Below are 27,902 nucleotides of genomic sequence, written 5' to 3' on the forward strand. Positions count from 1 at the left end.
TTACACTGTGTCACAACATAGTACAGGTTTTTTTCTCTACATTGCTTTCATGCATTCATTCTCTTAAGCTACAGAATGAGAGAGTTGAAGCCAGGTTTAGCAAATATTGTGCCTAGGGCTTTGTTTGGTGTGCGCTTTTGTTTTTTTTTCAGGTTTAGGGGTGGGAGGGTGCAGATGTACTGGAATGCACTGGGATTGTTTTGCTGCTTCAGAAGCAGAGAAACCTATTTGCTACGCTTACAATGAAATTTAAGAGAGTATGGCCAAAAAACGAGTCTCGATGTTAGTTCTCAGTTATACAGAGTAATTACAGTGGGGTGCATGAAGAGTCAGAATGCAATACTGCAGGAGAAGCAACTCATTTATTTTCTGATTATGAGAATCGGAGGGCTTGACTTTTACAATTTGTAGATCTGATAGAATCCAGGTTTTTAGCATGCTTGTATGTTGGGATATGTTGAACTCCTGATGGTAATGATGGCTGCAGAATTATGAGCAGTTACTCTTGTCTGTAGTTTGGAAATTGAGATCAAATTAGCAAAACACACATAAATAAATATTCTGTTCTATTGCTCCCTGCCTTCCACCCCCACCACCATGTGGAGCAAATGGTCAGATGTGCTTTCTCTCAGAAGACAGTAAATGCTTCGTTTCCTGAAAACATTATCCCACGTATCTGATCAGTGGACCTCAGGAATAATCTTTTCATCACTGTAGAAGTTACCCTTTTATCCAATAGCATCCATCTGTATCTGCTGGATATTAGATTTCTGTAAAGGCTGAAGTGTTTATTTACTTCTTTGTTTCACACACACACACACACACACATCGGAAAAAGTGCTTTCTAGAATCCTAACTGGAAAGTGTCTGTCATCTGATACATCATCTCAGCTGGTAACTTCAGATCAATTTTAAGTCTGAAATCTAGGTTGGAGGCCAGTGACAGAACAGAAATCATTACAAAATAAATTAGCAAAATTGCCAATGTAAAAGCAAATGCTACATTCTAATCCCTAAATGTGCTGTTAATCAGGAAGCAGGAGGAGCAAAGGCAATAATTTCTGGAGATATTTTTGTCTTCTATGATAGCAAAAAATAACCTCATGCTACTAGTAAAACAGCTGGGTTTTTGTCTGCTTAATATTTAAGACTAATAACTCAAATACTTTCAGAGATTAAAAGCAGAAACACTGCTTTCCTGCAAGTGAACATTTATAGCTCACAGAAGAGGCAGCTGCCACGGAGGCCCTAGTCATTTACTAAGTCTTGGGCACTTGATTCTGTATGCCATGAAACTAGGGGCAGCAGGAACAAGCCCTAGACTGGGCATGGTTTTTTAAAAACTTGTTTTTATCAGTGTAGTTAAATGTCTCATGTAAGTAAATCCTCTTTGTTTTTCAGCTTGTCCAGGAGTTCAATACCCAGGTGGCTCTATATCGGGAGCTGGTCATTTCCATTGGGGATGTCTCGGTCACCTGTCCATCTCTGCATGCAGAAATGCACAAAACTCGAACCCGAGGATGTGAGATGGCCTATCAGGCTCATCAAAAGCTAGCAGCAATTTCTGGGTAGGAGTCTACTTATGTTTAGTTAAAGCTGTATTCGTGTGCACATCTTTGCTAAATACTGCATTATGGAAACTTTCAGCAAAAGCATTAACATGTGTTTCTGTTTTAGGCATAGAGATGTATGACCACAAATTCTACAGAAAGCTCGTATCCTTATGATAGTGCAATTTGGGGTCAAATCCTGTTTCTCTTACCAAGATGGTATCCTACTGATTTCACTGGATGCTTTTATGTAAGATGAACAGGATTTTAGTCTGTACCACTAGACAACTTAAAAAGATCAAGGGAGAAGCCTTGCCTTGCAAGGGTGAAACAGCAATAGCTTTCTGCCCAGTCCTTCATTGGGTATACCTAACTGAATAGTTAGAGACAAGTAGCTCAGCTCAACTGGAGAATTAAAAAAATTCGAGGGGAAAATAATTAGGTGAAAATTACATAAGGGAGGGAAATACAAATACTGTTGTGAAAACTTGTGTTTACATTCTACATGTTTTTAAATCCTTATTTGTGTTGAACTAAGGATTGAAGCTTTGCCAGCATATAATGTTTTCATTTGTTCTTTGATACTACATTGTATACATTCCTTTCCATGGTGACAGGATGTATCATCACATACTTGAGACTATGCCTCAGTACAAGATAAGCCAGCATAAATAGCTGTGCCTTACAAAATGGGAATTAATGCTGCTTGCACAAAGTCTAATTATTTGTGAGTTCTTCACAATATGGCGACTGGGGCCTTTGTGTTAACACCTGTGTACCTCCTGCATTCTGTCTCTCTCACTACACTTTGTCAGAACTTTCTGCACCTGCCTTATTCAACATAAACCATTGTGTACCACTGGAAAAACCTTCCTTTTTTTGAAGCTCGGCCTAATGCCTGTTGAAGTTCTTTCATCACTTCAGTGTATATGAGAAATCTGTCATAGTAAGATTAGTCTGTAAGGGAAGACCACACTAACAAAATAAACAGAAGAAAACACTGGTTGGTCATTTTAGTAGAACTGTCAACATTTTCAGATGTGAACTTCTGCAAAGACTCTTAAGTTGATATTGTGACCTCTGATTTGTTCCTCAAACAAAATATGTGCTTTTAAGTGACTAAAGTCTGTGAGAATTTTAAAAAAACCAACCAACCAAAAGATACGGTTCTTTTTAATCAGTGAACTGAAAATGTGGAAGCAAACAGTAGTGCAATTGATCTTGTGCACTTTCAGGCTCAGAAGAGAGACTAATACAAACCAAAATAATGCATCTGAATAGCAGAACCTAACTTTGATTTTTTTAATCTTTTTTTTTGTCCCCCATAAAGAAAACCATCAATACATGCTCATTTAGAAGTATGGAGTTTTTTTAAAGTAATCATTTCACAGTTGGGAGTCTGTCATGCACACAAAGATGTCCTGAGGGTTGTGCAGTTGCTGGGAGATTGACATTTACCTAATCTAAAACTGTTTTAAATAACTGTGATAATAATGTGATATCCATAACAACTGGTAGGTGTTAGAAACCCTCTGGAAATTACTTGTTTGGTTTGACAGACATTTTACAAGATGTGCTTCACATCCCCACCCTCCTACAGCTGAGGAAAGGCATACAAGCCAACTTAACTTGTTTGGTGTATCTGTGAGGAAAGATGAGAGATGAAGGTGCAGCAAGGATTCAGTGTAGAAAAGAAATAGGAGAGGTGTAATAAATAGCCTCAGAGGTTCAGTCCTTAATTCAACAGGAAGAATAATGTAGTGCATATGGCATAGGATCTGGAGTGGCAACCTAATTTGGTAGGAGGAAAAAGTACTGGGAAGAAAAATACTTAGGGACAGGAATGTATTAAATCATCCTCAGTATTAAATAGTTGGGAGGGTAGGGTATTGCTCAGAAACCGCTGGTAGTCAGCAGATGGGACAAAAGCTCATTTAGTTCACTGCTTTAATTCAAAATACACAGCATTGCACTGTGCAAACTTCTGGGTAACACAACCGATTCTGTCTTCCAAAGCTTGTTAAAGAAAGCCTATTGCTTTCCCACCCAGAGAGAATAATAGCAGTTAGCTAATCATGTTACTAGACTACAAATTTTCATTGCATATCAGCATTCTATTAGATAAGGTCATCAGTAATCTTCAGTTAGTCTCTAAGTGACCTGAGCTGTTGCAGGGCACTCTTTCTTTCAAGAAGTTGGCATCACTGTCTAGGACAACATTAAGTTCATTAATCTTGTTTGTGCCGATGTCTTTCTTGGAAAATTGACAGACAGCTTCATTTTATGCTTCCTGTTTGAATACATCAGGATTTAAGACTCTTAAACATGCTCCAGACTCAGGCAGCTAGAAAAGGCTCCTATTTCCCTTCCTATCGCACCTGTTCTACAAGACTAGGGAAGGTAACAAAGAGGAAAGGAGCAAAGACTTGGAGGGAAAGAGGCAAGAACAGATCCACTAGTGCTGAGAAAGGCAGCTCTGGAAGAAAATTTGGGAATTGTGCAAAAGGAAAGAAATGCTGAGGTGCAGATAATGCATTAGGAACTGAACAGGATAGAAGTAATGAGGAGGAAAAAGCTTTGATCATGGGCATATCAGTTCTGGAATATTAGCTGGACATCAGAGTGGGACAGTGGTGTAATATGAGCAAGAAGAGAAGACTACAGGTGTAGCTGTAGGAAAAGTATACACTGATATGCCAACAAAAGGAGATTCAGCTAGGGAAATGGAGGAAGTGAAAGCCACACATTTTAAAAACTGAGGGAAAGAAAAACAAAGGAGATGATGACAAAGATAAGGAAGTAGCAAGGAAACATAAAACCTTATGAAGTCTGCATTGGATTAGACCATATCACTCCATCCAGCTCCAATCTGACAGCTGCCGGTAGCAGAGATTTCGTAAAAAAGCATACAAAAACCAGGCTGTGCGTAGAACGATGCCTGCCCTAGTATACTTGCTACTACCCACCGATCTGTAGTTTAGGGGTTTCCTGAGCCAAAGGCTGCATCTGAACAATTTGTTTCTGACAAATATGAGTTCTCACAGAAGATTTCAGGATTTGTCTAAATATGAAGGTCTCAGAAAATGCTGAGGGTGAATAATGACATCTTTACACAGTGGTATGTTTAAAAATGTTACAAATTAATTTACCAAAAAAAAATATTGAGAAAGAAAATTCAGATTCAGTCTCCAACTTAATAAGGCCTCATAGCTATTAACATCCTCTTCTTAACTTGCTCTCTTATGTATTTTTCTTGTAGAAATAGGTGAAATTTTATCAAAGAGCAGATGCATGCCTGAGTTTACCAACATTACCATGGCTTTCCAGGAATAAAAATTAGAAATAAAAATAATTTAAATTGAAATATCCTAGTTATAGTTGATGATCTTTTAGGAATGCAAGTCAAAGCAAACTCTTCTTTCAGTGTAGGTTTTCTCAGGACTTCAGGTCAATTCCTGCTCACCCCACTCATACTAAAAATTCTTAGTGATTTTTAATGAACTGTCTTCTGAAGAAAGTGAGTAAGATTTGGTCCTTTCATTACATTTTCTGCTGTATTAATTTATCAGAAATTAAATAAATTAATTACATTGTGCACCCTTGCAGTGTCAGATGTCATGGTCAAAACTGAAGAAAGCAAAGCAGCAGGAAAATAAGTCAGCACGGTCTTTTTCCGAAGGAAAAGAAAGGAAAAATACTTGTAACGATAGGAAGATGGGGAATAAGGGTGCAAATCTCTGTTTTGGAAGGCGGTCTGCTTTACGAGATGATAAAGACCGATGATGTTTTAGAAGTCATCAAATAGAGAGTCAGCTTTATAGGTGAAGTACACTAAGTCTGGGGTGTAAATGGAAAGATAACTCAGAACTGTATTTTAAGATACAGGTCTGCACAAGTGTGTACACTCTTTTGTAAATGTCCCTTTCATATTCTCAAGCACTTGATATGCTTACATAATGCAAGTACTTCTGTGAGCACTTGGCACACTGAAACCAGAACTGGCAAGTATCTCTGTGACAGTCTGTTATATATGTTGTCAGTGACTTTTTTTTTGCATGAAATGAAACTGCATGAGGAGCTCAGGGGTGCATGGCAATGTACATCTGTGTGCACATAGCTTTGAAAGTGGTTGTCCTCTGTTGTTCAGACTGGTGTTGCAAAGTCCTGAATCCAAGGAGAAATAAACCCCTACACTAGTGCAAGCTGGGGGCCAACCAGCTGGAAAGCAGCTTTGCAGAAAAGGACCTGTGCGATTCTGGTGAACGCCAAATTGAGCCAGCACTGTGCCTTTGGGGCAAAGAGGGCCAACAGCCTCCTGTGCTACATTAGGAAGTGTTGCAAGCAGGTTGAGGGAGTTGATCCTTCTCTTCTACTCAGCGCTGTTGAGGCCATGTCTGGAGTTCTGTGTCTAGTTCTGGGCTCCCCAGTTGGAAAGAGAAAGGGACATACTGGAGTGGGTCTAGTCGATGGCCATGAACATGGTTGAGAGCATGCAACATCTCACATACAAGGAGAGGCTGACAGACTGGAGTTGTTTAGCTTGGAGAAGAGAAGGCTTGGAAGGGGGTCTTATCAATGTGTGTAAAAAATACCTGATGGGATAGTGTAAAGAAGACAGAGGCAGACTTTTTTCAGTGATATCCAGTGATAGGACAGCAGGCACAAATTGAAATACAGAAAATTTGATTTAAACATTTTTAAAACCCCTTTTTTAATGTGAGGTTGATAGAATATTGGAACAGGTGCCCCAAGAGGTTGTAGAGTCTTCTTCCTTGGAGATACTCAGAACTCAGCTGGACATGGTCCTTAGTAACCTGCTTTAGCTGGCACTGCTTTGAGCAGGAGGGTTGGACTAGATTAGTTCTAGATGTCCCTTCCGGCCTGTGACAAAAGTCACCATAAATCTTCTCATTGGGAAAATTCCAAGATAAACTTTCCTTATTTGACATTGATGTGCATCTGTTACTTTCATAAAACAGTTGTTAGTGTAACTTCCCTTGAGTTCAAGAAAAGTTAAGGAAATAGACCTAAGAATCACATCCTGATTGCATTCCTGTCTTTATTTCAGTGCACAGAAATGTTACCATAGTGTTGCTTTAAATATGTAGTTTTAGGTAATTTCTACTTTTGTTTTCCTTTGCAATCTACAGTAGATTTCTGATGTTTTCAATAAGCAATAGAGGGTAATTTTTCAGACTGAATTACTATTAGATCAGTTCCTAAGCTTGTGTTAAAACAATCTGTTGACACCCAATTGTGGCCAAATTTTTATTTAACTGTCTGAATTTTCCCCAAATTATGAAACTTTAAAATTATTATCTGCTTTCTAAAGCACACAAACAAACAAAAAAGACTGCTCCAAAGTATTTTACAAATAAAGAGAAAAGGAGACTTCAGGCTTATAACTTAATGAAAGCTGCATTAAGACAGACATAATAGAAACCATTTTTACTGTTTAACTTCAGATGTTAAATAAAGCACTGCAGGCAGGCAGTATAGCTGAGCAGAAACAAAACGTAGCAACACTGTTCTGATTTTGGCTGGGACAGAGTTAATTTTCTTCCTAGTAGCTGGTATAGTGCTGTGTTTCAGATTTAGGATGAGAATAATGTTGATAACACACTGATGTTTTAGCTGTTGTTGAGCAGTGCTTATACTAAGTCAAGGGCTTTTCAGCTTCTGATGGTGCCCTGCCAGCAAGGGGGTTGGAGGGGCACAAGAAGTTGGGAGGGGACACAGCCAGGGCCCCTCACCGAAATAAGCCAAAGTGATATTCCATACCATATGACGTCATGCTCAGCATATAAACTAGGAGGAAAGCTGGCCAGGGGTCCACTGCTCGGGAACAGGCTGGGCATCAGTCACTTGGTGGTGAGCAATTGTTTTTCATTTCCATCACTTGTTTTTCATGGGTTTTATTTCTCTCTCTTTTTGTTATTTTCCTTTTCATTACATTCCCCACCCCCCCAATTATTAAACTGTTCTTACCTCAACCTGTGAGTTTTCTTACTTTTACCCCTCCAATCCTCACCCCCATCCTACCACAGGGGGAGTGAGTGAGCAGCAGTGTGATGGTTAGTTGCCAGTTCGGGTTAAACTACGGCAAACACGTAGCTCAACAGGGAAGAATTCTTACGATCATGAATCAAAACCAAGGTAATGCCAGCAGATAGAGCAACAGACTAGAGCTCTGCCCAAGCTAGACACCAATCAAGCAGCATGTATGGAGATCTCTGCCCTCCCTAGATGTGTTTACAATCACTGCCATTGTACTTCTCTAAGTGTATGTGTCAGAATTGGGGGAAGTGATGTTAATGTTGATCCCTGGAGTTCTGAATTCCAGGCACTGCCCCTGTATTCTACCTCAGTTACAGTTAGCATTGTTTCAACAGCCAGATGAAAGTTAAGAATAAGGCAACTGCTTCACAGAGGTTGCACCATGATAACCAGTATTTGGCCTGATGACAGTATAAATAAATATTAAAAATAATGTGATGACATGTAAGAAAACAAAGAAAGCAGTCAATATTCACTGCTACAATCAATAGTGTTATACATGATAATACCAACAGCATAATGTCCCCTGAATTCCTATGGGGGGTTTTGTGAAAATATTGCAGATATTTAAAACAGTAAGACCTTAAAAATCTGACCTTAAAAATCCTATTAAGTTAGTACAAAATGTTGAGATTCTCTGCTTCTGAAAACTGTTGGAAATATAAAACTTCCCATTTACACTCACAGGCGTATACTAAAATCATCTCAATGAGTTGTTTCAATCTGGCAGGCCAGATCCTGCAATTCTTAGAACATTAAATAGTACCTTACTCAGCAAGTCGTCCTCATGACTTAACTGGGACTGTCCAAAATGACAAAAGTCAGGGAGATCTTTGTCTCCCTCTGAAGAAGAGCTTTCAGGATCTGGAGCAAGTTCATTACTGAGCATTCTTATCATATAAAGTCTCGTTTTCCCTCAACCTATACATTCAGCTTCTGTAAACATTTACTGTAAGTTTCTTAAATGCCTACAATTTTTCTTGTGATTTTGAGCATATCAAATTCTAGGGGCAAATTCTGACTGCGTTGCACTTTGTTTGGAATATCTTCACCAATTTGTCTCAGTCATGAAGTGATTCTAGACTTCCTACTGTGTATCAGAGACTGCACCTGTGCCAGTGACTCAAATCCCATTTTTGACTAATGGGAGTTTGTCTACATGGCAGTGTTTTGGGAAGTAAGCTCAGGTATGGATATTTTGTGAACATACTCTTTATAGACAAACTAGCACACGATAGTTCAGTAAGTATACCATAGCTTACTCCTTTCTCAAGAGGATAAGATGCACATACATTGTTCTTACTAGATTCCTTTGCAAAATTTTTTCTAATTATACAAGCTGTGTGCATCTAAAATGATGGAAAGGGACATTGAAAAGCTAAGACCATTTTCTGTGGAACTGAGTTAAGGTGGGTTCTGTTGTTGAGAATAGAATCTGCTTACTCAATTTAAGTTGCAAGTTGAAAAAGAAATCACTTAAGTCAGGTACCTAAAGTTCTAATAGGCGAATTCATAAAGCAAATAATGGAGGAGAAAACAAGGTTACTTACTAAAGCTAGAGTTCTCAAAATAGCTAACCTCTACAGACTCACTTTTCCTTTGTACCTTTGTCTTTGGAACTGTGCTCTCATAGGCAGTTGGGACTTGAAGATACAGGGTATTAGTATCTCCCTTTATAGATCTGTCTTTCATAACTGAAGGCCAGATTTAGTAAACAGCAGACATACCTAAAAGTGAATTTAGCATTTACTTCTCTATGCCCAAAACAGCAATTCTGAAAAGCCTGGAATTTCTACAATTGCAGTGACACAGTGTAACTTAGTTTTGACAAAACAGAAGAGCTTAGCACTTCTTTCCTTAACAGTAAACCTAATCAGCAGGTAGAAGTGAGGCATTCTCGCTTGTCCAAGCTCTGATGAGCTTGATCCCACAGATGCTGTCAGAGCATCCTCAGAGCCTAACACACACTGACAATTTTGGACTCCTCACAAAACACAGTGGCACCTGCCACTTTCTTTTAAACCAAAGCTGAAAGTAAGTCAACTTAATTTCTAGACCTACCTCCCAGAAAAATGCCCTGACTACAGTCAGGGAAAAGTGGGATCTAAAATGAGGACGGACATCATATTTGTCAGTCACTTATTTGCCCCTTTCTTCCATCTCACACTCAACTAGCACATTCATGGCACTTTCCAGTGCAGCACTGCTACTGCCAAGACATTCAAGGACTGCATGAGCTGTCTAGGCCAGACAGGTAAGCCTGTGACTTATGTGAAGGGTCCTCTAACAGAAGAGAAAGAAGAGAAGCTGAGTCCCAGCCTAGCAGCCAGGGACTCTGCCCCATGCTCAAGGATCAACACAAACAGCAGTATTCTCCCTGGCAGGCATAGAGCAACATAGCTTTTCCTCTGTGACATGACCTGAAGCTGTGAGGTAACTGTGGGGAAGGAGGGGGCACATTGCCATCATCTGACCCTGTGGGCAGAGTATTGTGCACCAGAAGGCAAAATGTAGACCTCCACAAGGGAGGTCTGCACTGTACTTGGGTTTCAAGCAGTGCCAGTGCAGGTAAACATTGAAGACTGTTAAGGCACTTCCTTGGTATAAGGATAACTTGTATTCTAGTCCTTGCTCCCATGATTTTTAAGCATATAAAACATAACATAACATATAAAACATAATCTCTGCAGGGGAGCAGAGATTCAGAACTCACATAAATGCTGAGTATTCTTCACCATATACCTATTTAATAAGTGATTCACCTAAAACATCAGTCAGAAGTTCAATGAAAGATTTTCAAGACTTTTCCCAAAACAAACAAAAAAATATTCAAAACATTCATTATTCTTGTTGATCATGTTTATTACAGTAACGCCACAGATCTAAAGGTAAGTGGATTCCAGTGGGCTTGTTATCAGTATATTCAGGTCTCTGCCCTGAGGAGTTTCCAAATAGTTAATGTGACAGCAGCAATTTTATATTAATTCCAGTACTGTTTGGAGATGGGCTACTAGGAAAATAAAGGGAAGAAACAGAAACACTGAAGAAAAGCGATGACAAGGGAAAGGAGGGTACAAGAAAATCTGGAGTGAAGCGAAGGTAACAGCAACTGTCAAAAAAGAGTCAACACTTAAGTTTTGTAGGCTTTTCAAAATCCCCACAGTTCCCGCTTCTATACATGTACCTAACAGCTGGATCCTCTGTCTGATTACTCCCTGAGAAAATTGCTTTCATAGAAGTCTGAAAAGTTTTTTATGTCCAACAGTGATAGCAGGTAATCTGAAGGAAGGACACAATGGGGCAAGAGAAGGGCATGAAGTGAGAGAATGCTTGCAGAAACACTGAATTGTCTGAGTAAGGTCAGCTCTGATGCTACAGCCTTTCCAAAGGGACCCTTCCAATGTAATTCAGTCCCCAAATGCCTCTGGCTACATATGTTGTTTTCTTTCACTTCAATTTCTAATGTAAAAGGTTTGTATATCTCAAAACAGGAATGTAAAACAGAGTGGTTATTTCAACCATTGCTACAGATAAATACCAGTATTTATTATCACTGAAAAATATTGTGTATATTATTTAACGCTTTTACATCATATTTCAGTCTTTCAAGGGAAGGCATAATATTCAAATATTCTATTATTGCTATAGTGTTTCCTAAATAAAGCCTGTGAAGATTACATTTTTATCACACTGTTTTCCTAATTTTTTTCTTAAAAAAATTATTTTAAATGTCAATTTGCTGGAATTTTAGGCCCTAGCACATAACAGCACATAGCAAGTCCTGTATGTATCTTAGCATGTCCCAAGTGGAATCAGTTAATGAACACTTCCTGAGCAAAAACCTGAGTGATACTAACTTATATCTGTAAATAGTGCTTTAAAAAGGGATTTAGAACTACATTTTCAAAGGTATTTAAAGACTTACAAGTGCAGCTAATTATGATTTTTTCATGTCATGCTAATGATCCTATGCCCACAAAAATTAGGGTCACCAGAGAAACCTACATGGTTCAAAATTAGTGTTAGACCAATCCAAACCAATTTTTTCATTTCAGTATTTCTGAGAGAAAATTTCTTTCCTGGCAAAATTTTGCAAAAAACACATTTGTTGAAAAAAAAGTGTACTGAAGCTTCATGCCTAGCTTCACAGATGTGATGAAAAGTTGCAGTTGCGCTGATCTATAACCAAGACAATCAAAAAGAGTGCCTTTATGTCCCCTGTAGGCCCACTGCTTTGAGGTCTGTCTCACCAGCATATTTCAGTAATTTTCTTCTCTAGATTTGTGCTGAAACACAGCTGAGGCCAAAGCTGAGAATTTAGTCATGAGTTTTAAGTGCTTCTTTCCTGATCATTTTCTTAAATAGCGTTTGATAAGAAATCCCACATGGCTGCAATTTTTAGTGTTAGACGCTGTACTTACCTTGGTTCTGTATAGCTTTGTTTATATTGTTTTCAGAAAACTACTTCTGATTCTCACTGAATCTTACAAATCCAGACTATGTTATCAATACGTTCATATATCTTAAGAGAACTGAGAACATGAGATAATGAAGTTGTGCATTAGAAAAATACTTCAACATGGGCTCTTAGAATTCCACATATACTGGGGTTTTGCTTCTGATTTCTTAACTCCTTTTTTAAGTTTTGGACTGAAATTTTCCTGTTAATGGAAATATTTTTACTAATTCTCAGTAGTTCTCAACATTCTGAAACACTTTAATTAGAAAACACAATTGTGATTCTGTGCCTTTCACTGAAATCAACCAGTGCAGTTGCAAAGTGAATTGTGCAGGATCATCCAATTAAGTGCATGTCCTCACAACCCATGTTCTGTCATGCCTCTGCAAGTGCTAGACTTCCTGCAGAGTCATGTAAGAAAAGACTTTGTATTTATCATGAACTTTGGTGCATGGAGGTTTGCTCTAGTAAGATGTTGAGTACAAAACAATAAAGGATAACTGCTCTCAGCGGCATCATCAGTAACGTGCAAGATCAGTCTCCAACCAAGGAAAATCTCAGATCTGTCAGGGTTACGCAGGGAAAATTCCAACCAAATCCAAAGTTACTTAAGTTATGTAAAATCTGTTCTAATTTTTGTAAGTGCTTTATAGTTCTGTTTCATAACAATTAAATATTTGAGACCTTTATCTGGGCATGAAGGTCTCATCTGAACAAAGCATTAAATTAAGCATTCTTTAATCAGGAATCCTTCCAGTACTATCAATTAAATGATGTTTAAGTTCATGTTTTAAAATTAAACATATACTGAAGTGCTGGCTATTATTGAATACTATTTCCTCCTTGCTGGATACATTTGCAGATCTACATTTAGATTTTCTAAATCATTTTTAACTATAAGAAAAATAATACACTCCGTTATTTGTATATGGACAATTATTCACAGTAGTTCTTCCTTTTCTCTCTTATGTTCCATCTCTTACCTTGCTATTCCTATCTTTTGTATGAATACTTTCTGCATGAATGTTTCCTGCCAGCACATTTGGCATAAGAATTCAAATACTGTCATATTATATTAAATTATGTGCTCAGAGTTGTTGAAGAAACTGCTTTCCCATTGCAGAGGAAAACAAGTTTGCATTTACTGGGTGAGCAAAGAAAAGCTGACACTTCGTATCTCTGTCTATCATGGCAAGACAGATCATTGCAAATCTACTGTTGGTAACCTTGTCAGCATGGCAAATGGCTAAGTGGCAAAATATTTAAAAATTCCTTGTTTATACAGCAGCCTCCAGTTATTTCTGTAAGTTCTGGAGCTGTTACGGTGTTGAAGCAGAGCTATCCACCCATGTGCTTTTACACCGCCTTCCAAAAAACCCCAACCCCAACAAAACAGGTTGGTACTTCGGGATAGTATGACAACTGCAACCATAGCCCAGTACATCAGCTAAGCAAAGTGAGGCTGGGTGCTGAGGATGCAGTCCCTTTATGCAGGTTGAAGAACACCAGGGCCTTAAAGTTATGGACATTCCAAAGTCTGGGCATTTAATTTAGCTGCAGACCTACCCGAAGTAGTGTGTGTACAGCCTTACTATTCATTTTACATCATTCAAGACGTGGAAATGCGTAGTATGTCTGTGCAGTTACTAATACAAGATACTGGATGCCCAAGGAAGACTTTGTGGAGGCATCCTTGCTTCCCAAGCAGAAATGGGCATTTCAAAGAGGATAAAGAAGTAACACCAGTTCACAAAGTCAAGTGGAGACTGGAGCAGGATTTAAAAATCTGAAGTGAAAATAATTCAAAGTTCTTTATGCTAAAATACTGCTTCCTGAACACATTTTATCAACAGATGGTTTTAGAAATTTCTTTCTCCATATATGAATTTAAACATTTCAGGAAGCTAATCTATTTCTTTTTTCTCTTTTTTTTTTTTGACACATTCAAGTTTTCTCACAGTCTCTCAGCTGTGATTTTTAACTTAACTACTCATACAGATTTGATCTGTGAAATATCTGGTGATGCTGTGCGAGATACTTCTACTGACACTATACCACAATTTCTTTTTCACTTGGAATACTTTTATATGGAGGTATTTGGATATTTGTTTTTAAAAAGATATAAAAATACTCCAGGGCATAAGAATTACCTATTCAAAGCACTCCTAGAAGCATTTGATACATCCAGAATCCCAACTACCTTATTCTGAGCAACTTAGTAATGATCTGCTTGGTGGACTGTTTTCCTTCCAATTTAGAATTGTAGTAGTCATATTGTTTGACTAAAATAATAATAAAAAAGGATTATGAGAATGTATGGATCTTTTCAGTAATTGTTAATGCAATATAGCTCTTATCCAAATCCAGTGAAGGTTAAAGAACATTTTCCTGTTAGTTTCAATAGTCTGTAGCCCAAAGTGGTTTTGAGGAAATGAAAATACATTGTTCCTTACCACTTCTCATTTTACCATCCCTTCACATCTGCTCTTTTTTCTCATTTTGAGATATGGAAAACCAGAAATCTAAGTTACAAACAGATAACAGGTATCCAGATCACACAAGTGCTTTATGCAATGCCCTTTAGAAAAAAAAATTATATTGCAATTTATATTCAAAGTAGGTACTAGAGACAGAAAAAAATGGAAAAGAGACCTGTCATTAATCAAAGCAGTCATCTGGTTTACTGTTCTATGCATGGTCAACAGCAGATGGCATCACTGCCTGCAGCAGACTTCCTTCTAAATCCGGTATGTTAGTAGTTTGTTGTGACCTAGATCCTACAGCACCAAATACCTGAATCATTTCATTCATTTTCAAGTCTTTCTGGGAAGTCTGACCCTATTTGTCTACACAGATCAGAACAAATTTCATAGATCATCCCGCATGAGATACTTGTTTTGATAGTTTTCAAACATTCTCTTTCCAACTATGAGCCAAAGGAACTACACAGAATTGTAGATATGAATTATTCCCATTTAAGTTTTGTGGACTTTCGAAAGAGAGAATTTATAAATCATTTATTAATGAGCAGTAAGTGATTAAGGGATATTTTAAAGAACTTAGAAGCTTAACTAAAACCAAAGGGGACATCCACAGGCAGCATGAGTTTCAGCTGTCTGCAGTCAAGTTGTAAGAGGCAATATGGAGGTATACCGGGCTTGAGCCTGTTGGAGGGCACTGACCTGTCTGGACTCTCACTATTGGTTTATGAGAGAAATTAATTTGAGAACAACTTGCAGATGCTGACAAGGCAGAGTATTGAATAGAATTTATTTGGGAAACTTAAATATTGTTGTATATACAGCTAATCTGACTGCCTCCTTCTTGGTTTAGCACAGATCTTTTCTGGAAGGTCTGTGTCATGGTTTCGGTTTATCTATTGTTTAGTATCATCTAATTTGAGGCAATAAGGCTGGGAGATTTTTTTGTCCAACTGAGGCTAGAGCTAAGCAAGGCTGACTTGAGAGCTCACCCAAAGTTTTATTTCATCTAACTGGACACCACCTTTTCTCAGCAGGGAGCCTGATAATGTGCAGAGAGAAAGGCCCTGTCCAGCTCATCTTTGGCTAGTGCAGAAGTCTTACAGATTTCCTGAAGTAAAGGCAAAGGACAGCCAGCTGAAGGAAAGAACGATGGAAAGGGTGCTTAGGGTTAGTTTCTGCAAAGGTTTGGTGGTCAAGCCTTGCATTTATTTTTTTTTAAATCTTACAGTAACTCAAAAGCATAGTTAAAGACACACGTGCAATTTCACTTGGAATTCTGAGTGTTTAGAAGTATCCTGTTGGGGATTTTAAGCTTAGGTTTAGCCTTGGCTGGCAGCCAGACTCCCACCCAGCTGCTTGCTCATTCACTCCTCAGCAGGCCATGGGGAGAAAATAGGAAGAACAGCAATGGGAAAGCTGGGGGGCGTGGGTAGGGGAAGGATAAAGACAGGGACATCGCTTATCAACTATTGTTGCAGGCAAAGCACGCTTGACTTGGGGAAGATTAACCTAATTTATTGCCAATTAAAATAAAAATAATTACTGATTTGGGTAATGGGAAGCAAAAAGACAGGCATTAAAACAACACCTATTCTGCCTCCTTTCCCATGCTCAACTTCACTCCAGACTCCTCCTCACCCCCAGCCCCCAGCAGTGCAGGAAGGATGGGGAAGGGGGGGTTGCAGCCAGTCCATAACGGTTCCGCTTTGCCTCTCCTTCCTCCTCACACTTTTCCCCTGCTCTAGCGTGGGCTTCTCCACAGGCTGGAGTCCTGTCAGGAAAATCTGCTCCAGTATAGGCTCTCCACAGGTGGCAGTTCCTTCAGGAATATCCATCTGCTGTGGTGTGTTCCTCTCTGCGGGCTGCAGGGAAGATCTGCTCTGCCATGGAGAACCTCCTCCTCCTTTCTCTGACCTTGATGTTCCCTCTCTTGTTTCTCACTCTTTTTGTTCCCTCTTCCTCTCTCCCTGTGGTATTTTCTGCCCTTTTTTAAAATACGTCTTCAAAGAGGTGCCACGCGCTTGGCTGATGGGCTTAGCTGTGTCCTGCTGTGGATGTGCTGTGGAGCCAGCAGGAGCTGGCCATGGCTGGCACAGGGCAGCCCCTCACCTCCTCCCACAGAGAGCAACCTGAAGCCACCACAGCTGCTTAAATCTTGCCCCCACACCCAATACACCTAGTCTTACCGAAAGTGGAGTGAGTTCAAATACAATTTCTTACATTAGTGCTGTTTTACTTAAGACCGAGAAGTTTTACCAAGTGATTGTAATAGCTTTTGTCCTCTACTGGAATTATTTGGATAGTCCTATGGTAATTTACTTCTTGCCCACATTTGAGTTAATTCAGCCAGTAAAATTCACTTCTGAGGGAACAAGTCTAGAAAATTCCGTTCTGTGATTCTGATAATTTAAAAAAAAAAATGTTTTCTGAATAGCACCTGCAAATACTGGATACGCTGCTATGTACAGGCACAGCTCTTAAAAACAGTGTGTGATACTTGTTCTCCTGATAACAAAGTCAGGGGTGTGGAAGAATCACAGTATTAATTAATTATTAATTAATTCAGTTTAAAGGTAACGTTACTGCATCTGTAGTAATTATCTCATATAGTGAGTTTCCAAAAGAGTTTTAGAACTTCAACATAAAAAAACCCAGAAGACTTCAATAATATAAGTGATGCTATGTTTTATCCTTTGGGGTATTTCTGAAAGAGGAGAGCCCACCAGAAAAAGGAAACAACAGCTTATTCAAAATTACTATAATTTGCAGATCATACAAGGCCCTTGGTTCATCAGGTAACTTCTATGGAAGTCAGTGAGTTTTTCTTGAATGGATAAGAAAAGTATATTGTTCTAGCATTGAAATATCTAAACTGCCATCAGCTTGGGAGTTAGAAATGTCTCCACAATATGAGTCACTGCATTATGTTTTTATTCTACTTGTATTATCATATACGCAGATTGACTCCATCAGCCTTATCAGAGTAATTGGAGATTTACACTGGTCTAACTAAACAAAATCTGATCACGTCTTCTGTTATTGAGAGCACTGTTGTGACTGCTTCAAAACAACAATCTGATTTAATAAAAACAACATTGCAACCATTTATGGGTCTACTAGAAAGAACTAGCCCTGCTTTTTCTCTGACTGGACTGGGATGTTGTGTAGCAGTTGTATCACAGTATTAAAGCACATTAGTAGAGAACAAAAAAACCAACACATGATACTGAAACTGACAGCAGTTTGTGTGAAAAAAATACATTTAAACAAAAAAAATAAGCCCAGCAGATGGGACGAACACAAATAATAATGTTTTCTCAAGATCTCTTTAGAAGAAAACATTGTCATTGGATGACTTCCTACATATATTCAAAATGAATCAGCAAGTCTTTTATTACCTTCAAAGATGAATGGTTAAGTGATAAAGAAATAAATTATGTGTTTAAGATACGAAAGCAGAGGCAGGTTTAGTAGGCTGTCATACCTGAGCCATAATGAGAGGGGCCTCTTGCCCTCAGTATCTAAGGGGATTAAGCGTATCTCCTCCACGGTATTTTTCACATATTTCATTCTACCAGAGGAACCATGATGTCTGAGGTAGGTCTTGTTTCCAGATCATCTTTGTGGCTGCTATATATTTCTGAACTGCAGTGTTTCCAATACTACATTAAAAGACAATCTACAGGGTAGTATTTGTGGACAGTGATTTTCCACAGCTTATCAAGCCAATTTACATTCCTTTTCATGGGAAGTACATATGTGGGGTGTAAGTCAGAATTTGATTAATTCATTTTCATTTCTGATTTGCCGAAGGTTTGTTTTCCTTTCGCTGCTGAAGACTAGCGGTCTTCATTATATGTCTAGATAGTTTTTTCAGCTCATAATATTTTAGAACTATTGATACTGTTGATAAAAATGATACTTTTCCTTAGAGTTAACAATAGAATTTGTCAGAATAATACTTTTACAAAAAGGTATACAAAACCCTTCATATAACATAGCTACTCTTTTAACCAGAGATAATACATCAGTATGTATTTTTAAATGTTGTTGACAGTAAAATGCTGCTCTGTTGTAAATCTGTGACTAAAATTTTTAAGTTAAATTCAGAATTATCCATACCATAATCTTTTTTCAGTTTTAGTAGTCTTAAGTTTCACTAATTTCAATGGACCTATGAATGCTGGACACGTGGGAATTCAGGAAAACCTGAAGGTGTTTTTCAATTGTAACCAATATTTTGGCAGTACAATAAAATCATGTCAACTATTTTTGAAAAAAAATCACAATTTTTAATGGAATTTTCACTCTTTACCTTTTCATGTTAAGGAGGGGCATTTTAATCATGTTTATTCTTGTATTTTAAAGTGATCATCTAAAGAGCTGCAGTCACCTTTCTTACCTGTACTGGCTACTATATGGTTGGTATAAGAGCTCCCTCTATAGGTTTTATTTTAAATATCAGCTTAGGAAAATACAAAGGAAAGTAAATTCCACCTCTTGTCAGTGCTTCATAAGCATACTCAGTTGAACAATGTGACTTGATTTTTAAAAGGTAGGATTTTATGGAAAGACAGCCATCTATTTTACCAATGGTTAAAGTATGAAAATGTAATGTTATAGATTTATTTAAGTTGTATTCACAAAAATTTATAGTTTGAATTTTAATAGCAGCCTGATAAACTGTGTAACTGAAACTACTGTTATACAAAGGAATAAATCAGCATTTTCTCTTTTGTAACTACTTTTTATACATGTAGATATGAGAACTCTCAAACGGCAGAAGTATAGCTCACACAGTAGTACACGTTTCTCATCAACTGAGTAGTATTCATGTCTTTGAATAAGGACTTCTACCCTTTATGGCACCCTGGTGGTACAGTAGTCATGTGTCAACTACAGAATTCCTAGTAAGGGAGGGACAGGGTGTTTGAAAGTTTTTAATATACAGCTGTCAGCATAATTTAGCAGAGGGAGAAAAAAAGGAAAATTAGAGCCAAATGATCAGCCAGTTTTTCCTAGATATCAGCAAGTGTTTCTAGATCAAATAAGTAAACCTACAGACCTCATGATGAGATATGTCATTGGTAGTAATAAGTTAACCATCTGGCTTTCTTTCATGTAGAGTTTTTATTATTAAAAACAAAACTAAAAAAATCTATGAAGGAACCCATTCTCTTGATTGCATTTGAAAATCAAAGCCTACTGTTTTCTAGTGAAGATCAGGCAGGAGTGAAGTCTGGCAGTTATTAAGCAATATGCCAGCTTGTATCGACCTATAAACTTTACCCTACATGCAAAGTGTTTGCATAAGCACATGTACACCCATCTCACCATTCCCCCTTCCTCGTTTATGGGAACACACATATCTTGCTGCTTCACTGGCAAGTCAAGAGGCTTTCTCAGAGCTGTAGAATTCCATACATTCTATCTTTGGTCCCTTCCTACACGGGCCATTTCTTGAATTAATTTTGTGAAAGGCAGCAGTGCTCCCCTATCAGGTGAAGTATCCCCAAGAAGCCACAACCTGTGTATTCAAATCCTGTAAAGGTTATCAGTACCTCTTTATCTTACCTGAGTGGATAGGGAGAAGCAAGAAAATTTCTGCTCCACAATGCATGCAGGAAGTGAGCACAATTCCCATGCACATCCTTGTGGCAGCTGTGCTTGGAAGCCAGCGATGAGGAACTGGTCTCAGTCTCATGGGCAGGGTCTCAGTGCTGTGCTAACTCTCTTATGTCCAGCTGCACTTAAGCTATTAAACAGCTCCATTGAGAACACGGTTTAGCACGGTAGTTGTTACGAGATTGTGTTATATGAGATTTCTCTTGGATATCTAAGTGGTCTTCATAAAGAAATCAGCTGGACTAACTGAAACAGAGGTAGCTGACTTTGGGGGGTAATAATACAAGCTTGCATGAACTTTTTGCTGTAAATAAATACAAATTTGATATATAGCTATTTAATAATAAACATATCATAATGGGCATTCTCAAAGTTATGTCTGTACTAGTCCCCTGTTCAGCTTTTCTCATGGCATGACACTGAACATACAGAAATAGAAAATTACTGAAAGAAGTGAAATTGACACTTTAAAGGAAAATTTTAAGCCCACTACACAGAATGTACTTCAGGGAATATAAAAGAAATCTTTATGTGCATTGGCATCAGAGCATGTAGCTTTCAGAGATGAAAATGAGGCCTATATACATGCATAGGAGAAAATTGTTTGCTTCCAAGCTAATGGAATTCTTGTGGTCATTACTGCAATAAAACACTAATTAAACTGTTTGAGACAATCAGTGAGGGTAGTGGCCTGGAAATAATTCTCATTGTATAAACTTCGGATAATTAAAAATATTTTTCTTGAATGTCATTACTGTTACCCTGGGTTTGCAAATGAGAGAAGAATTTTGCCCACAGTCCATTTACAGATGGTCCATATTCTTGAAAAAACAAGAATGGGTCAGAACATCTATCACAGATGTTTCCAGTTCTTATTCTCATGGTAATCATAGATATAGTTTACAAGAAAAATGCATTACATTTAGAACAGAAAAAAAAAGTGAATTAAAATACCTATTCCTCTGCTTTCTGATTACTCTTCCAGCTCATTTGTGACTAGGAAGCCACTGATAAATTGAAATTGGCTTATAAGCCTATCATCTTGTATATAATTTCTGCTTTCTTAGTCTGCACAATTAAAAATTCTGTCAGTAAAACCAAAAAAGTTTTAAAGAAAGGTTTTCACCATTTTTGCTTCTTAGAAATTAAGTAGCTGTATGAGGAAAATACTGTTTTCTTACACGTGTGCAGACCCTCAGTCTTTTTGCCAGTGACAGCTAGAAAGGAAGAAATACATTCAACATTGTAAATAAAGTTCCTGTAATGGGCATGACTTCTAAAAAATCTAAGGATTTCTGACACTTGAAACAATGCAGAGAAAAATAGGACAACCATAATCCAGTTTTATCTAAATCTGCTACAAGGAAATTGTCTTCTCATGCAGTAAGTTTCCATACTCCACTTACTGATAGACTCGTGGTTAAAGAATCATAGCTTTCAGAAGAGCTAGACAGATTTGGCTTTACTTGCATAAGAGAGTGGAATAGATCTGTATTGCCCTATGAGAAACAGCTCTCATCACTGAGCAGAAAAAGGTTATTGTTACCATCTGTGGTGACTTTATTTTTTGCAGTTTCCATTTTGCACATGAATGTTTATGGGGCAATGCCCTGCAGGTGCAATGGGCAAATCAATGACTCATTTATGCATTACTAGTTGTGTAACTGTTTGTCTTCAGGACAGAGGAAACCTTGCTCAGAAATAAAAGTTTAGGAATCTAGGAAACCCAAGCATAAACTGAATGTGCTTGCATGTATATTAGCAGGGCTCCAGGACTTAGGTATTACATGAAATAAGCAATGATTTTCAAGAGCTAAGTTTGGGACCTGGATGCTAAATATGGAAAGTAAATGGAATTCTACACTCCTAAATCTTTTTGTAATTTCTCTATTGGTAAGGATAGCTCAAAGGAAATTACTGTATATGTGCTCAGAGGGAAATGAGCTACGACAGTAAGTGATGCAGACAAGGGCTGGGGGGGGGGAGCTGTATTTCCATCTACTGCAGTACTTACATGGTGCTGAACTTGGGAATAGTGTTCAGTGCACATGTAAGAATATGTAACACTAAGGGGTACAAAAAAATCTCATCTGTAAGCTAAAAGGTAGGGCAAATCAGGATAGTAAAAGCTTGCAAGAGGCCGTGTGTTATCTAAAGGTGTATTGCATGGTTCCTAAATTTAGCTATCAGAGAAATAAAAACAGATATATAAGACCCACAGTTCAGAAAGTTAAAATACTATCCCAGAGGAAAAAAACGTCATGTGCTGTACTTTTGCTATGTTTGGCTAGTTGCTTGTTTGTGCTGTATTTGGTTACATGAATTCTGTAAGGTTACATTTACTCCTGAAACTGCCTCTTACAGCAAACATTAGAATCTTATTCTGCTGTAAGATCCATCTAATTTTGTAGTACCTCTTTTACAGAAAATGTTGAAATCATTAGGAGCAGTACATGCAAAATGAAGCACTAGATGCTGGTCTTGAAAATGCTGGTATGAATTAGAAATAACAGTCTACTTCTGAAGCACTGTTCCTGATTTACACTAAAACAAATTAAATTTATGTCTGGGCTATATGTGTTTTATCTTCTTGGGTTAATACCAATATGATTACGTTAAAAACCCTTCTTGCCATCTGCCAATTTGAAAAGAAATGCTGTTAAATTTTTGGTTATTTTTTATGCAGAGAGAACAGTCCATTGCTAATCTGCTGAGTGATCACAGATCTAACAGCTGCAATTCATATAACAAATAGATTGGTTAAAAGTGAAAGGAACCGCAAACACAACTGCAGAGAATGTTAAGATTTAACTCTTGTTAAACCAGGACTAGATACTATGGATTAATGCAAGATAAAAAGTACTAGATACTTAATGCAAGGTAAAAAAGTATAGCATTATAATACACAAAGTAGAACTTCTAAGTGTATGAGGAGTCTGCAGTGAAGTACAGTTTTTAAAAAATCAAATTCAGTTTATTCCAAAACAATTTTGTGTGCATGTATGTGTGTTGTAATGCTGTGTCTTCTACACATAATTTTCAGCATTTCAGAACTAGCATTCTTTATTTTGTTATACTACTTCTTATGCAGTCACTAAAAATATTTATGTTCCTATCCTTTGAAAACAATGTGAGATTTCAGCACAGATCCCTTTCTAGGAAATACATGTTTTCAAATGTATTTAAGGACTTGACTCTGAATAAACAAAAAAAAATCCTGTCAGGTAGCTAATTTTTAAGGAAAATTATTCAGGGCCTTAAGGCTATCAAATGTTTTCTGAGTTGGATTCACTGAGAAGAGGGAGAAATATTATAGGCAGTATCTGAAAAGATATCTTCAGAATATTGGGGGTGAACCCTTTTTCTTCTACCACCATAGCTTTATTCTGTATTTGTGATAAGATGCAGGAAATACCATATCGTGCATGGTATAATTTTTCAGCAAATGCAGACTTCACTTTATAAGTAGAAAAGTAGATGTGGCTTAAGAGAAATGCACATATTATAGTCTAGCCAGAAGAAATAAAGCTCCTAGGATGGGCAGGTATGTTATCATGTGTATGGTATTGCTCCTGAAGTGACACAGACCACAGCAATTGTAATTTGTACTCCAGTCATTTCCTGCCTTTTTGATGAGGTCTACTTAGTAATGTATTGGCAGGTGGGACCAATCTTCCCTTATCCCTTCTGACTAAGTCCAGCATGATTTCTTTTCAATCTTAAGTCTTTTCCAACCTTGTCTTTTTTTCTTTTTTGGCTTCTTTTTTTGCTTGTTTAAGTATTCTTGATAGTACAGGTTACCACTGCTGTGATTCTTACAGTTTTCATTGACACGTACAAACACTGGTAGTCCTCCTTCATATGTTGTGGAAGTGCTAAGGTTGCTTTTTCCTTGTAGGAATGTTCTTGACAATTCTGTGAAATCTTCATGGTCCCATTTGGTTTCTGATGTGACTTGGAGGGGCGGGAACCCTTGAGGACCTTGGAAAACTACACAGTTTCTTCCTCATTAGAGGCAGATTATGGCAAGTCCTTGCATCAAATATTCCTTTGAGATTGCTCCTTTCTCCTGCTCACTGAGCTGTATGCATCAGGGCCTACCTTATATTGGCCCTATTTTCTTACCCCAGGGTATGACTAAGTATATTCTTCCTTGGTGTCACTGAGATCAGTGGCAGAAGGTGCACGCTTTCTAGGCAATGTATGGTCTCCTTTGTTAAAAATAATGGTGAATCTCAAATACAAGAATTAACAGGTTTTAGTATGCAGTATCCATTTGAACTGAACTTCAGGAAGATTGTATCAGCATAAACTGATAGGATTTTCCTTAGAATAGGGGTTTTAAGCTTTGTTCTGGACAAAAGAGCTGGACTTCACATTTTGACTGGACCCTGGATCTAAGTATAAATAATGACCTTTTACCTTAGGTCAGAAAGAACCTATTTTACTAGTTTAAATAGACATTGTCTGCTGTAGGTCTCGAAGCCTTTGGCCTAGACTGACATTAAGAAATTGTTTGACCATAGCAGCCCAGTCTAGTGTTGCTGCAAATAATTTATCAGGTAAGTTGCTTTGGTTCCCATGAGGAAATCCACAACTCTACTTTTATTTGATATACAGGAGGGCCTTTTGAAGCATCAGTTTAACCACAGGGAATTCAATCACTGTAAAGAATGCTAGTAATCTTTTTACTGTGAAAGCTTCATTTATGTTATTCATAGGCTAGAAATCTGAAAGCATGCTGAAATATTTTTTCATTTCTTACCGGTCGTAGTCAGAAATGCCATTAGGTTCAGGTTATTTAGAAAAGCAGGTTCATCTAGTTGTTATAAAATCCAGTTTTGAGGGTTATCTTACCGTTTAACATCACTATGAAGCAAACCAATAGCAAGAATGTCTGAACATGAAATGACTGAAATCCTAACTCTTCAATCTTACCACTTACTGCCCTATTGAAGGTACCTTTGGAAGGAGCATTGGAAACCTAATTCTCAGGTATGACTGGGTAAATCACTTTGTTAGCACTTACAGAAACAGTTAAGTTTGTAAAAAAAAGTATGTTTATGCCCATGCAGCCTACAACAGTGAGATTTAATGTCTGATTGTACAGCCAGGCATGACAATTTGTTCCTGGATCTTTTCTTAGTGGCCTAAGCAATTAATTGGAGGTGTAGGATTGCTCTTGATTTCAATTTTTGTTTTCAAGATTGTTACTACTTTTCTGAAAAAATTCTTGAGCCTCCCATTCTCCTCACAGTGCAGCATCACATGACTACTGATTTAAACACAGGGAGAAAGAAATTCAGGCAGAAACTATAGAACCAAAAGACTACAACTGACTTGTTTCTGATGAGAGTGTCTTCAAAGTAGGGTTGATTATGCCTGATCCAGAATTTGTAACCTGAACAGTGACAGTGAAAGTGGCCCTGCAATCTCCTGCACCTGCACCAGGACCAAGGGTGACTGAAACTGGATGGCAAAAGAACACTTCAATCTACCAGAAAACACTTATCCAAAGCTTTTAAAAAGGAGAAAACATCTCAGTCACTTATTTACCCCTTTTCCAAAAATATGCGGAGTAGAAAATAAGGACATGCAATCTTACCAAAGACAACCCAAATTTAGCTGTTTTAAGCCTAGATCTTTATAGAGCTAAAGAAATGTTTGTAAATACAGTTTGGTAGAAACAATTTTTTTATCATATACATGTAGCTTAATAGTTTATGAAGTAGATTATGATGTGGTTACTTGCAACAGTAGGGAAGTGGATCTGATGACCCTCACGTCCTTGCAGTCCCATTCCTAACTAAATTTTCTCTCTTTTACTGCAGCCCAGAAGATGGTGAAATTCATCCTGAAATCTGTAGACTATACATCCAGTTGCAGTGTTGCTTAGAAATGTACACAACAGAAATGCTTAAGTCCATATGTCTGCTAGGATCACTGCAGTTTCATCGGAAAGGTATTGAATTGCACAAATATACAGATGCTGATTTAAAAAAAAAAAACACAGTCTTTTGGAGCATGCATGGGTATTCATGAAAGACAAAGCACCAAACTGTAAAATGAACTATACCACTGCAGCTTTTCAGCTACTGAAAAAAAAAGCTGTATTTCTGTTTCATTATCATGATTCTTACAGAAGTGTGCCATATCAGTCATGTATCACTAACGTCCTTGCAGTTTAGAAGTCTGAATTTTTTCTTAGAAGAGCGGTCCTAAAATTTTAGCTATTGTTCATCAGATCAGTGGGCAAATTATCTTTTAGTCATTTTATTAGAGGTATTTGTTGGGTGTAATATTTGAGGGCAAGTGTTTGGTGGAGCAATATGGCATAGTTTTAGTACTAAACTGATCCTTTACTATCCCTTTTATTTATACAACAATGCCAGTTTATAGCAAAAGATAGATAAATTTGGTTAAAAAGCTGCCCACCTTTATAAAACTAGATACTAGATTCAGAACTGAAATCTCGTTTCAATGAAAATGCATCTCTCTAATGATTTCATATTTGATTAGCCACCTATTGGAAGGAAGATGTAGAAATCCAGATAAATTACTGCATAGGTTACCTAGTAACCTCATTACTCAGTGATGACACACACTGAGTGGGACTCTGCCTGTGCTGATTGTAACTACTCTTTCCCCAGATAATATCTCAGCAGAATATACTAGGTAAAAACAAGACAAAGTTCTGTAAGGAACTGTAAAGAAGGTTTTGTAATGAACCTTATGAATTTCCTGTCATGCTGAAAGATCCTGTAAAGATTTTTCACATCTAGCTATAGGATACAGCTAAAGCCAGTGATATTTTTATTAAGAAAGTAAGAATTAGAGGTTTATAACTGATCAATTGAGCTTCTCAGTGATTTTCTCAAGTCGAAAAGAAATCTATAAAATAGGAAGGGACAGAATTAACATAGCCATCATATAAGAAGATGCCAGTAACTGCTAAAATGAATCATCATTTTTTAAGACAGATTGTACTATATTTCCTAGCATTGGCTACAGTTGTCAAACCACCTTCTGTAATTGCAGAAAGAAAGTAGCTTGAGGTGACCTGACGAACCCCGATATGTCTTGTCTCTCCCTTTTGCCTCTGAATGGAGTCTACATTAATAACCTAAACTAAACATTAAACTGTTAGATGTCTGAAGTTGGATAAGATGAATTACAGCATTATAGTATGGGCCAGCTTAGTTCCTATCTGGCAGTATTTTTGATGTGCACTGGTTCCTCATCTCACCATAGAGAAAGCCATGGTAGCTGTTCTCCCATTGCTAAACAGAGTCATTTTTGTCCTGTATCCATACAGTGATAACCACAGTAATTTGGCTCCAAGTTTCTGTGACATTCTTTGAGAAAAATTCCTACTAGGCAAAAAAATTATATAATCACAGGGATACAAATAATTTGAATTTTGGAACTCAGCCAATAGAACATTGCTCTTGTATATTAAATACTTAGTATTTACAACACCTAGAAGTATTGTAAAGGCATCAAGCAACAAGGGAAATTGCAATTACATGTTAAGTATTTTTTCCCAGTGAAGGTATACCATACCGTATACCGTGAACGTATACCATAACAGGCACCCAAAGAGCCTGTGAAATCTCCATCCTTGGAGATACTGTTAACTCAAATAGCCCTGAGCAGTTTGATGCAAGTTGGCCCTGCTTTAAGTAGGGTGTCAGACTAGATGATCTTGCAACCTATTTATTCTATGTT

The 27,902-nt window shown here is 37.7% G+C and overlaps 1 protein-coding gene across 4 annotated transcripts in view; it reads left to right on the forward strand.

Moving 5' to 3' along the window:
• RGS7BP (regulator of G protein signaling 7 binding protein) overlaps positions 1-27,902 on the forward strand; it is a 43,909-nt gene that overhangs the window by 2,047 nt on the left and 13,960 nt on the right. For 3 of the 4 annotated variants that reach the window (XM_075020931.1, XM_075020929.1, XM_075020930.1), the window contains 2 exons: positions 1,402-1,568; positions 26,006-26,136. In XM_075020931.1, coding sequence (XP_074877032.1) covers positions 1,402-1,568; positions 26,006-26,136 — 298 coding nt within the window. Of the gene's footprint in view, positions 1-1,401; positions 1,569-25,150; positions 25,170-26,005; positions 26,137-27,902 lie in introns of those variants that run through there. The other variant, XM_075020932.1, reaches the window with a different exon arrangement.

The sequence above is a fragment of the Buteo buteo genome, chromosome Z, assembly GCF_964188355.1.
Source record: "Buteo buteo chromosome Z, bButBut1.hap1.1, whole genome shotgun sequence".
In the NCBI taxonomy this organism is placed as follows: Eukaryota; Metazoa; Chordata; class Aves; order Accipitriformes; family Accipitridae; genus Buteo; species Buteo buteo.